The 12,915-nt window shown below is 36.6% G+C and overlaps 1 protein-coding gene across 3 annotated transcripts; it reads left to right on the forward strand.

The window, feature by feature from the left end:
- The first annotated feature begins 1,706 nt into the window (after positions 1 to 1,706).
- Positions 1,707 to 12,062, forward strand: LOC137949671 (xylose isomerase-like). 3 transcript variants are annotated; one of them, XM_068795799.1, is made up of 21 exons: positions 1,707 to 1,775; positions 2,779 to 2,861; positions 2,950 to 3,063; positions 3,183 to 3,257; positions 3,487 to 3,616; positions 3,726 to 3,817; positions 3,913 to 3,963; positions 4,221 to 4,300; positions 5,212 to 5,266; positions 8,115 to 8,216; positions 8,346 to 8,397; positions 8,833 to 8,878; positions 8,955 to 9,010; positions 10,464 to 10,515; positions 10,614 to 10,693; positions 10,778 to 10,848; positions 10,942 to 10,982; positions 11,078 to 11,177; positions 11,256 to 11,327; positions 11,438 to 11,515; positions 11,604 to 12,062. In XM_068795799.1, exons 2-21 carry the CDS (start codon positions 2,790 to 2,792, stop codon positions 11,637 to 11,639), a joined length of 1,455 nt encoding a protein of 484 aa, XP_068651900.1. In that variant the 5' UTR covers positions 1,707 to 1,775; positions 2,779 to 2,789; the 3' UTR covers positions 11,640 to 12,062. The 3 variants fall into 3 exon arrangements, with proteins under 3 accessions (XP_068651900.1, XP_068651899.1, XP_068651901.1); XM_068795798.1 differs by lacking the exon at positions 1,707 to 1,775 and adding an exon at positions 1,933 to 2,036; XM_068795800.1 differs by lacking the exon at positions 1,707 to 1,775 and adding an exon at positions 1,933 to 2,036 and having other exon boundaries at positions 4,224 to 4,300.
- The last annotated feature ends 853 nt before the right edge of the window (positions 12,063 to 12,915 follow it).

The raw sequence follows: 12,915 nt of genomic DNA on the forward strand, positions 1-12,915 counted from the left end.
TTTTTCTTAAATGTTTTTAGTCAACGTAAAAGTGCTCCCAGCTGCCAGTTCCTTCGCTGTGCTTTTCACGGGACGAAGGCCTCCCAATATACGGGTGGTGGGTGTTTGCATGGACGTGAAAGAGAGAAAAGACGACGGACAGTTAGGTTAAGGCACGTGATTTTGAATGGAAAGTATACGAACCTTCGTTCTCTTCGTCTTCTTTTATTCTTTCTTCTCCTCCCTAGTTACAGAACGATCTCGACCTGTACTTCTTTCTTAATATTTCTCTGGTTTTTTTTTCTTTTTCCTTTCTGGCAATGAAGACAAAATCAGTCATGCAGAAAATCTTAACATACCAGAAAACAGAAAGAAAGAAAGAAAGGTAAACATGATAAAGAAACGCTCAAGTTGATATTAAAAATTGCCGATTCATAAAATTTATTAGCAGCTGCTATCTTGGTCAATACTACCTCTGGTGCACCATTTCAGCACTTCCGAATTGTTTAATTCTGAGGGATTGCGACCTGCTTAATCCTTCCACAATTGCAATCAGTAATAAATACTATACAAAAGAAACTTCAAACTGATCAAGAGCTGGGATAACGTATCAGATGAGCAATTAACTAATTTGAAACCTGAGGTGCATGTGAGCAAAGCTCCGGTAAGATGGAGGAAACGACTTTAATTAAGAGCCTTGTGTAACTCGTGTTAAATTTAAGTATGGGAGAAATAAAAAATAAAAAAATAAATATTTTGAAAAATATTTGTTTATGCATGTTAAATTGGGTTTAAGGTTCTGTCCCAAAATGACTAACCTCAGCTAATAAATGTAAGATCTTTCTAATACTATGTTAAATTGGGTACAAGCTCTATCCCAAAATAACTAGCTACTTATGAAACATTTTCTCCCAGCTAATAAATGTAAAATCTTTCTACTCACTAATGTATGTGGGACTATCCTTTTAACAATGCAAATGAATTTCTAACATTTTTGTTTAAAAAAAAATAATTCTACTATTAAAAAAAGACTAAACTATCAATTTATATTTAATTAATTAATCCTTTAAGCTTTTATGGGTCATAATTAATTGTGTGAGAGAGGTTTAGGAAATTGAGGAGGATAAGATGTTAGAAGGGACTGATTTTGATGGGTATTGAAATGGGTTAGTGCTACCATTGTTGGCTTACATAGTTAGGTAAGGTAAAAGATATATTCAATTGAAATGACAAATACTTTGATATTCAACAAAATGTTCTAAGCCCAGAGATGTTTGAATAAAATAATCTTTACTAATAAATTGGAGATAAGAGTAAATCAGATTTTGTCTTCAACTTTGTCTTCCTTTAAGAAACCAAGGAAGGTTCCCATGTTCTTTCTTTCTTCATTTTACACCCCCTAGGCAAAATCCCCATTCCAACAAATTTAGTCTGATTACTAATACATTTGAACTTTGTTGTTTTGGTTGGATAGAATTAGATTTTACCACTCTTTTATATTCAAGTCATCCTTCTCCACCGGCAACAGTTACCATTATACTCGTATCAATCCGGAAAAGTTTAACTTTTCAGTGTGAACAAAGGATGAAGGATGAAATCCAGCCAGAGCTTTCCATTTGGACTTCAGATTTTAGACTTTAGAGGCGCTCTCGCCATGGGTTACTGGGAAATCTCAATCCCTCGGAGTTTCCTTGATTCACTGCAGCAAATAAAGTAGGGTCCATTCAGAAACCTTTTCACAGGCGAAAAAACTGAAACTCTGAGGCTAAAACGGTCCAAGAGGCGACGCTGCCGAGGTGTGAAGCTGGCATGCTTATCTTCATCGTAGAAGTCTCTTTTCAGTGTTTATCAGAAACCATCTTGAGCTGTTTTACTTACGTAAGAATAGGAAAATATTATATTTTGACCGAAATTAGTTTTAGTATTATTCTATTCTGATAAGTTTATCCACCGGTTATTTAGTAACCCAGAAGTGCTCTCCTTCCCTGCGATTAGATTGTCTCCATATTTAAACTTCTTCTTTGCTCGATTACCGTCTTCCCGATCATCGGTTCTTGGTGAGTTTTTTACTGGCAATGCAAGGTCGCAATTGTTATAGTCTTCTTCTGTTTTCCCATAGCTTATTTTGATTGTATGTTACTTTTTTTTTTCACTGATTTTGTTTCTCCGTGTTGTCGTTCGAGAGTAATGTGTATGAATACATGAAGTCATTATTAAGGTTGTAAATTATTGGGATTTCATCTGTTTGTCAAATGGCGGAAGCCTCTGCATCTTCGTTGTTATAGACATCCTAGTAAGTTTGAATACAGTTGATACTGATTGCTCGTTCAAGATGGTTCGATCTTTTTCTTCTTCTGATTTTTTCTGTGATATATCATGCTCTTTTTTATCTAATGGAATAAAAGAAACAGAAAAATTAGCAATTTTCCTGGTTTTATGTGAAACCAAGTGGATGCTGATGAGAGTAATTTTCATATCAACAAGACTTTGTTTTCGGCATTTATCATGCTTTTGGTTTGATAACATTCTCACAGTAATGCATATTCAGGTTTCATTAGCATTTTTTCCGTTAACAATTTACTTGAGATCACTGTATTTGCTATTATTTTCAATAGCCACACGATTTTTACAGTTCTGATTTCAGCAATTTTTTATTTTATTTTGTGAGCATGCTCTGTTTTTGTCCCTTTTATTGCAAAAATTAATTAAAATATTTCCTTGCGGTTGGGTCATGTTTGATGCTTCAATTCCTTTGCATCTGGTAGTGTTGTTTCAGTATGATTCCCTATTTCATTGCAGAGATCTCTTGCATGAGAAAAAAAATGGAGGCTAGAAAAATTCTTCTGTTACTCCTCTGTTTGGATTTGTCTTTCCTGGCCATTGTAAGTTATGTCTACTCATTTTAGTATTATCATTAGTTTTTTTCTTTTTTTTCTGAATTTTGTCCTGAGTATCTTATCCCATGGGCAGATTGCAGTGGGGCCACCTACATGCCCTGCTGATGTTGATGCAAAATGTGATGATGGAGCTTCGGATGAATGGGAAGGTGAATTTTTCCCTAATGTTCCCCAAATTAAGTATGAGGTATGTGGTTAATCTGTTAGGTCTACCTGCTTTCCTAGAAAGGTTAAGCATATTTTTTTCTCATTTCTTAACTTCAATTTCATATATGCATATATACATATTAATGTTTATTTATATAGGGTCCTACTAGCAAGCAACCTCTTGCATTTAAATGGTATAATGCTGATGAAGTGATCCTCGGGAAAAAAATGAAGGTCAGTTATAACTTTTTTTTTTTTTTTTTTTTTTTTGTGGTCTTTTGGCTCTCCCTCAGTATTTCGTTCTAAGATATCAAAATTGATACAAAACCTGAATATTAGAAGGGCTCTTCTGATTCGACCAGACAAAAATTTGTCTTAAAATGATATCTAATTCGACCAGACAACAATCTGTCTTAACATGATAACTAATTCGACAACTGACAAGAATATGTGCTGATTTTAGGATTGGATGAGATTTAGTGTGGCATTTTGGCATACATTCCGTGGAACAGGAGGAGACCCTTTTGGTGCTCCGACAAAGCAGTGGCCTTGGGAGGATGGTACAAACTCACTGGCTATGGCTAAAAGAAGAAGTAAGCAGGGATTATTATGAATTTTTACATCACCGAAATTCTAATATCTATTAACTTCTGGAAGTCCTTGTCAAGTTAACTAATTTTTTTAACCCTTCGAATAAAATAGTGAGAGCCAACTTTGAGTTCATTAAAAAGTTGGGAGTGGAATGGTGGTGTTTTCATGACAGAGACATAGCTCCTGATGGTAAAACTTTAGAGGTAAGTCAGATAATTTGGTTACTTGTGAATATCATACCACTTTTGATGTGGTCTCTCTTTCTTTTAAATACTATGGTTTCGTTGTCATGCCTCAGGAAACAAATGCTAATCTGGATGATGTGGTAGCCCTTGCAAAGGAACTTCAGGTAAATGTCTTTTCTCTCTTGTCATTGTGCTCCTCATGCTTTCTGGTACATCAAATAGAGGCTTATTAAATATACTCTTGATTTATCTTTTTCGTCCATTATTCTTTATTTTAGATCTTCTGCAAGCTTACTTGAAAAGTTACATGCTCTGCAGTTTGTGTAATTCATCTAAAAATAATTTTTGACATAGCTTATGAGGAAAAGTTTTGTTTGCGCACTTTTGAGATGACTTTTCTTGCTTTTCTTTTCATGTGAAGCAGGGGACTAAAATCCGACCTTTGTGGGGTACTGCTCAATTGTTTCACCATCCTCGCTACATGCACGGAGCTGCTACCAGGTGTCTTTTTATTTTTTCCACCTTAAGTTTTTTGTCTTCATTCTTTATGTGCTCATAGTATGACAATTCAGTGAGACTTTTATCAATACATAGGATGTTTGTTCATGGTGCTCCAACAGATCTGGTGGAAGCTAAGATTGGCTTGATTGGAGAGATGGTTGGAAGGCTAGACAAAAACATTCATGAAAATGGTAGTTGAAGTTCTCATACCAATAATATAAAAAAATTACACCCCAGCAATTACATGATAAAAAATAATTAGACAGCCTTTAAGAGGAAGTAAATTATGGGTGAAGTGGCTTTTTCTAAAAAAGTACATATTTTTGTACCAAAAATTGGTCTCAGGTTGCAAAGAGTAAGCACACATGCCATACTATCGCACAAGCAATAGGGGGCCTATGGCCAGAACAGGAAACAATAGCAAAATGTTTAAGCGGAATTTTTTTCTGTTTATCCAAAACTTTGTCATTTGTACTGGTTATAAGGGATGAGAAAATTCCCTCAATTCCTCTTGTCTCATAAAAAGTTGAAGTCAACTGAAACTTGAGTTTTCTATTACTCCAATAGGAAGCAATGGAAAAGTAAGCCAAGAATGTTAAACAGCTAGTCCTTTACTATTGATCCCCTTTACCTCAATCCTGCTTATTGTTATAATATTGGGCTTTTTTTTAATAAAAAAATTCTTTTGTACACACAAATACTACATTTAATTTTCTTGCCATTTCACATAGTGGCACAAATGCAAGAAAGCTCTTCAAAGAAGACAATAGGAAAATTGGGAGGGAAAAGGATTTTCCTGTTATTTTGTTTTTCTAAGGCGACACAGCTGGACCCTTAGTTCCAGATAAATAATCTTGTTTTCTCTTTGTGGGTGTTCTTACCATAAAAAAGCTTATGATTTGCTTCTGCAGTCCGGAAGTAGGTGTATATGCATATGCTGCTGCGCAAGTCAAGAAAGCCATGGAGGTGATTGTCACTTTATCTCTGTTCAATTTTTTTTAAATGGTGTTTTTTTTATTTTTATATATTTTTTGAAAACGGCAATATGTACATTGCCATTTATTCAGAAAACTGATAATAAACTAGGGTACAATAGTGAAGTACAGCATGGAATACAAATTTATTCTTAATGAGCTATAGAGGCAGAGATGGCCCTAAGGCACTCCTTAGAAACCCTTGATTTTGCAAGGTTTTTTGAGACAAGAGTTTGTTGTACTTGGGACCTGGTTCCACTCAATTTGCCATGAAGAAGAAAGATCTACTACTTTATCAAACGGATCAGTTGTGCAAAGAGCCTTATTGAAGATGGCAATGCCCTTGTTTCTACTGGATTAGAACTACAACAGCCTGTTGGCCTTAGCAGTGCCATGAGGATTTCTTCGCTGGTTGTTTTTTTATTTCACCTCCAACCCCAGATGAGCTTGGGATGCCCAAAGAGGATCAATCTAAATTTAGTTTCTACCTGCTTCAGGAGGGGGATGGATACCCCTGTAAAGTACGATCACTTGAAGTTGCTCTTCTCTTTTAATATTCCCTTCCAGATGGTTGATGCCTTGCCATGGTGGCTAACCATGGGCAGTCAGTTAGTTCGGTTCAGCATCATAATTCTTGTCAATCACTCATAATTCTTGACATCTGGCGGAATTGGAAGCAAATTCTCTCTAGTAGTGAAGTTTCACCTCTACCTTTGCTCCCTTGGTTTCCCCTTCGAAGGGCTGGCTCAAACTAAATTTTGATGGCAGTTCTAAAGGTGATCAGGGCCCTGCAGGAATTGGTGGCACAGTCAGAGATCATGATGAAAAGGTCTATAGAAGCTGAATTTCTGACCTTATTGGAGGGTGTTCGTCTTTTCTTCCAGAAATTTTTTATTCCAGTAATTTTTGAAGGAGATTCAGCAGTTATTATCTTTTGGTTTATAAATAAAAAGGATCCTCTTAGGAACTACTACATATGCTCAGGTAAAATCATAGACTAGCAGCATACCCACTGATCAGGCAATCCTCTCGCGGACCAGCTCTCGAAGCAAGGTGTCTCTTGCCAGCACCTAGTTGTTGGGAGTTCTTTCCATCCACTTAGCTAAAAGGGTTGTTGCGTTCATTTTTTTTTTTACCCTCTTGATTCCAAATCATCACAAGTGAATACCTTAACTTCATGCACCTATGGTGTAGTCCTTTAGTTTAGCTTATATGTTTTTTGGGCATGGTATAAGTGATAAGAAGTAATTGGGAATTCTGGTCTGCATGACTTTAATTAGCTTAGCTCTTCCAATATTGGGTGGCTGGTTTTTTTCAGACCTTCCCAATACCAGCCGCAGTAGTTCGTTAGTTGCTCTGCCAATGAAAAAGTACTTGATTGTTCTGCCTATGAAAAATAGGTAAGCGCTAATATGTTGTTGGAAGACAAAGTGCTGCATACCTGTATTTAATATTCACTTTCTCTATCCTTATTGACTCCATCATGATCTTTAGACAAAGTGGTGCTTCAGTTGATTCTTTCAGCAGACATATACTCATAGAGGCTGACATTACGGTGATATTTATAATCTGCTCCTTCTGCCCTTTACAAAGTGTTACTGTACCTCCAGAAAATTGCATTATCAAAACTCTGATTTGTGAATCACCCATGCGGAAACTTGAGATCCACCCTCTGTTCTGCCGTGTCTAGAATAATGACAATACTGCCTTTCCACCACATTAAATAATAATGGTGAAAGTGGATTTCCTAGCCTGAAGCCACATTTAATGATCATGGTTCAAGTGGATCGCTTTGCTGTTCCATTGATGAGTGGGAGAATGTGCAGTTGAAATTCGACTATTTATCTAGTTCCTCCATCTTTTTGAACCCCATTTTTATCATTAGTCTACCACTGCCACTTTACCTTTTCAAATGCTTTTTGAAGGTCTAATTTCAGTACTAGTCCTTGATACCTCTTCTTGTAATGGTGGATTAGCTCATGTACTGTGATTGCTGAATCAATTATTTTCTCTTTTGAGAAAGGCTGATAAATTACATTGATCTATTAACATAGGTTTTTTCTCAATTGTAATGACTCAAAATGAGGCCGATGGGCCTGAATTCAGCAGGGGTGCTGGCACCCTCTTTCCTCAGAATTAATGCAATAAAGGAAGATCCCTGTGGTGAACCCCTGCTCCTAGAATTCATAGGACATATTGAAGATATCGCCCCTTCAACAAGTCCCATCCAACTTTGTAGAACTCAGAACAGAATCCATTTGTCCTTGAGGCCTTGTCTTTTGGCACTGATTTTACTACTTCCATCCCTTCCATCGAAAAGGGTATTTCAATTCTTCTAGACATGTCATCAAGTATGGCCTTCACAGGAAATCTCTGTTGATCCCTTTCTCCTTGTATAAGCTTGTATAAAAGCTGATAACAGTGGCTTTCCTGTTGATGTTTTTTTTTTTTTATTGAAAAGCGAATGAAAAGAATACTTCGGAGAGAGAGCAATGTCCTGGGGCCCCAAATTACAAGGGAAGAGCTCTTTCCAGTAGGACAAGCCTCAAATTACAAGAGAAGAGATTCTTCCAATAGGACAAACTGCAAATTACAAGGGAAGAAAGTTTCCCAGTCTATCTCACTGTTTAAGCACATACCAAATAGGGAGTTTTCTGAAAGAAAAAATAAATATTATACATTCTCAGAGTTGTATGAGCTCTATTGTTCTTTATGTTTTCTTTTCTAACAATATGAATTAGATTCATTAACATCTTATAATTTCTCCCAATAGCATCCATAATTTATCTTGTTTTCATTTTATGGTTTTGAAGCTAAGTTAAGTTGAACAATTTGTATAGGTTACTCATTATCTTGGAGGACAAAATTATGTTTTTTGGGGTGGAAGGGAAGGATATCAATCTCTCTTAAACACAGATATGAAAAGGGAGTTGGATCATATGGTGGGTATACTGATCTTTTTTGCTTATTTATTTGTGTTACTGCATTTATGTTCTATGGTTTCTTTGCTTGTTTCCTTTCATCCAAAAGCATCCATGTTGTTTTACTTACTCCTAGAGTGTCCCTTGCAGGCAACGTTTCTTAAAGCTGCCGCTGATTGGAAGAAGAAAATTGGATTTAACGGTACGTTTTGTTTTTACTTTATAAAGCGGAGCTATATCACTTAGGTTAGTCTTTTTTAGTGTCCGAGTTTGGGACTCACATTGCTTTCTTCTTGATAAACCTCTTATTTATCCCCCAAAAAATGTTAAACCTCGTATGGATAAGCTTGGGATATTGCAAAAAAATTCAATGGAAGGTTTATTACTGCTTATTTCTACCTCAAAGTTAGTTTTAGTTAAGAATTGGAACATAATTAAAATTATAAATTATTTATGTTGTCCTTGAAATAAATAACTACTTTTGAAATAGTAAACTGATTAATTATTAGAGGCTCTCTGTTGGATATTATATATGATGCAGTGAAATCATAGTTTCATATCATTAGTTGATGGCTTCTATGTGCTAGCCCTCTTTTTCACTCTTTCACAAAATAAGTATCTGTCTTTTATCTTTCAGGTACTCTTTTGATTGAACCTAAACCTCAAGAACCCACTAAGCACCAGTAAGTTAAAAGAATTTTTTTTTAATAAGAGAATTTTTTGTGCTGTTTCAAGCTTTTAACTTTCTATATGTACCAGGTATGATTGGGATGCTGCTACTACAGCAAGCTTTCTACTAAAATATGGTCTTTCAGGTATGCATATGTTCATCTGTTTCAACAACTGCTTTTTCCATAATCTCCATTCATGTACTTGAGGTTTTTTTCATTTTTTTTTTGAGAAATTGTAAAGGAGCTTTTATTAAGAGAGAAGAGAGTACAACAGGCCCTTCCTAGGGAGAAGGAAGGGCAAGGAGAGAAATACATTAAAAGAATACAATAAAAAAAATTAAGGTGTTGAGAAGTGCATTCACATGCAAGCCTATCTGCAGTTGTGTTGCCTGACATTGGGGAATGGTGCCATGTGGTGGTGAGGTTTTGTTCTTAATCTCCTTCACCAGATGAAGTAATGTCCAGTGGGGATCAGTTCCCTTACTACACCAGCTAATGAAAATTTAGCAATCATTTCCCACAATAAGCTGTTAATGAGTGGTTGGACATCTGCATGAAGAGAAATTTTTTTTATTAATATAATGTACGATACAACATACAATCAAGAAGAGAAGATGAAATTATTCATTAAGAAGAGTGGAATAATTCATCTACTAGGTTAAGTCTCCTTCTACCACCACTAGACTAGAGAAGTTTTGAGTATTCATCTTCATTCTCGTGAGTTGTGCTTTCATTTCAGCTTCAATTGCGTTGCAATGACCTCTTTGAGCCGAAAAACTCATGTGTTTGGCTAGATCAGTCTCCAATTGCACCACCAACTCAAGTTGGGCTGGGGTTACCCATGGATCTGTTCTAAAGGTTCAATTTCAGTTAGAGGTAGCCTTTTCCCTAGTTTGTTAGGTGCCCCTCTCGAATATGCTATGTTAGATTCTTTAAACGGATTCACTTATGTCCACCGTCTAAAAATTGTTCATCAATTTGTTAAACCATCGAATCTCAAAAACCATAACCAGATCAAAACTAGATGAAGAATATCAACTTTGAGGTCAGTCGCATCTTGGCCCAAACCACTACAATTCCTCTGAGATAATTGCGTAAATGAGTATGGAGTAGGTCTCAACCATCGAAGTTACCATGGGTACACTTGAGATATTTGGACTCTATAATGTCATTTTAAACTGTTCACCTCAATTCTATTTTTCATGAATGCGATATCCACCCTTTCCATGGTGAGACTTGAATGCAAGGCATCATACTAAAAAGCCCTGGTGTGACCATTAACCAAAGGCTCAAGTCACTCACATCACTTTCTTTTGAGAGATACTCTAATGACATATAACAAAGACTTTTTCATGAACAAAAAGAGCAAAATTACTCCATTAAAAAAATGCCCAAAATCACTATTGAAGGAAATCACAGAAACAAAATCGATTAAGTTGGATGTAAAGATCTCCGGGGTATTGTCCTTTTAGTTATTGAACTCTCTGTTAAAAAAAGGAGCTCAATTATGCAATTAGGGACTTAATAAGAGTCAATGTCTGTTGAAAATACATTTTTTTTTTTAAAATTCTTGAAATCAATGATTGCAATCTATCAGGGGAATTCAAACTCAACATTGAGTGTAACCATGCTACCCTATCCAAACACAGGTGTGGATTTATATTTTGCATTTGAATTTAAATGTTCAGTTGAGTTTACAGATTATGCTATGTGGAGCCTTCCCTACTGAAATTTTTTGCTCTTGCAGCTGTTTCCATGAGCTTGAAACTGCAAGGATCAGTGGGTTGCTTGGAAACGTTGATGCAAACACCGGCGACCCTCAGATTGGTGAAAAATTGTTGTATTATATTTCTGAAAGGGAATGAATAGATTTCTGCTTTAATTAATAATGAAGACATTGCATTACAATAGGTTGGGACACTGATCAATTCCTCGTGGACATTGGAGAGGCAACTCTGATTATGCTGAGTGTGGTTAGGAATGTACGTCTTGATGTAGCTGTTTCAACTCCATAGCTTACAGATCTAGAAAGTTTAGGGAGAGTTTGTTACTCAATTAGTTTTACTGGTGAACAGGGAGGGCTTGCACCTGGTGGATTCAACTTTGATGCAAAACTGTGAGTTCTTTCCTTGCAAATGTATTCTAATGTATATGCTTGTAACTGTTAGTTCTGATCCTTGACTCTTAATTTCATGCCAAATTGTTCCTCAGTCGGAGAGAGAGTACAGATCCAGAAGATTTATTCATTGCTCATATATCTGGGATGGATACCCTGGCTCGAGGGCTTCGCAGTGTTGTGAAACTTATTGAGGTCAGGATTTTCTCAACTCTTCTCTTTCAAGTGTGTTATCTGTAATCTGACATTTTCTGTTTTGGCATATACTACTAGGAGGGTGATTTGGATGAGCTGGTTCGGAAGCGATATGCAAGCTTTGACTCAGAAATTGGAGCCATGATTGAGGTTCGATTCAATGCTAGAGATAATTAAAAAAAAAAAAAGACGAGGATACGGATGTATATAGAAGTAAACTCAGGTGGAATTTATTCCTTACTTGGTCATCTTCTCTACAGGGTGGAAAAGCAGATTTTGAGAATCTGGAGAAAAAGGCCATGGAATGGGGAGAACCAATTGTTCCTTCAGGGAAGCAGGTACTTGGATCGTTTGAAGAGTTATTTCTTACTTCTTGTTGCATAAGCCACTGCAATCACAATAAAAATGTCAACTTTTCTTGAGCAGGAACTGGCTGAGATGATCTTCCAATCGGCTCTGTGATCAGACAGAGACTCTAGGAGAAACATCATTATTTTTGCAAATAATGGTCATAGCAACAGCAGCACAATCCAGATAGCTGCAGAACATGGGATCTAAGGTGATAGGGGATGAATGATAATGCTAGTGGTTCAGTCTCTACAATGACGATCATTGCTGTCAGAAGAGCTCATTTTTTTGTTTCTCTTGAACTGACTGGAATGTAAGTGGGAATAAACTTTGGCCATTTCTATGGCGGACTTCCAAGTGTTTTATTACCCTATCTATCTATTTCCCTTTGCCCATAATATACTTTTTCAAGCATAAAAAAGGATGGGTGCAGTCTAGCAACAGGGTTGCTTCCTGGGTGTCGGTTACATTCAAAAGTCGAAATTGCCTCAACTAGTCTCCACAAATGATCCCCAATGCGTTATAACTTTCAGAAGATCCATGTCAATTCCATACTTGCAAAGTTTGATTGTTGCTGCACAAACATTCATTTTGCTATGCCTCCTCCATGGAGACCATTCATGGGTGCCTATTTGTTGGTATATATGATCACAGTTAAAGAGCAGAATTAAGACCAACACATGCACAAAAGGTGTGCAGAGAATTTATGGCAACCAAATCAATCCAATCTTTCAAAATAAAGAAACCACAATAGTGAGAGAGAGAACCATCAAACAACGCTAAAAACACAGTTGAAATAAAATGGAAAATGAACTAGTGATAATCTCCCATTTCCAATTGTCACATGTATCAAAGAACAGGAGGGTAAAAACAAAAAAAGATTAAAAATAAATAAATACCGAGCTCCTGCCGGTTCCCGATTAAAATTAAAAGGAAATAAAAGAAGAAAAGAGACAAGCTTATCTACTTAAAATAAAAGTGGAAGAAGGACGGAGATATTTCTCGGTTTTCCTTCAATGATTGGCAGCAAAGAGTAAAAATGGGAAAAAAAAGTAAAGACCCTCCCATTGTAAACAAAAGGCCCCTAATCATCCAACTTTGACACCGTCTGCAGCGCTTCCGGTGGTGGCGAGTAACAAATAGCACACATCAAACTAGCCCAATTGCCTTGCCGACCGATTCCAGAAAAAGGGCAACTCCCCAAACACTCAAAGTATGAGTGCTTAAACCAAGACTCCAAATATCCCCTGCTTATCCCGGACTCATGTACGCGATTGTCCCAATAGAGTAGTTGCAGGGGTCCAGAGTCTGTGCCAAAATACAACTGACCCTGAAGTCGGCGATCTTGACCTGGTTTTGGTTATTAATGAGCAGGGTGGAAGGTTTAATA

The sequence above is a fragment of the Aristolochia californica genome, unplaced genomic scaffold (genome assembly GCF_029961685.1).
Source record: "Aristolochia californica isolate CCGP_79_NKW_82.1479 unplaced genomic scaffold, dmAriCali1.0.hap1 SCAF_14, whole genome shotgun sequence".
In the NCBI taxonomy this organism is placed as follows: Eukaryota; Viridiplantae; Streptophyta; class Magnoliopsida; order Piperales; family Aristolochiaceae; genus Aristolochia; species Aristolochia californica.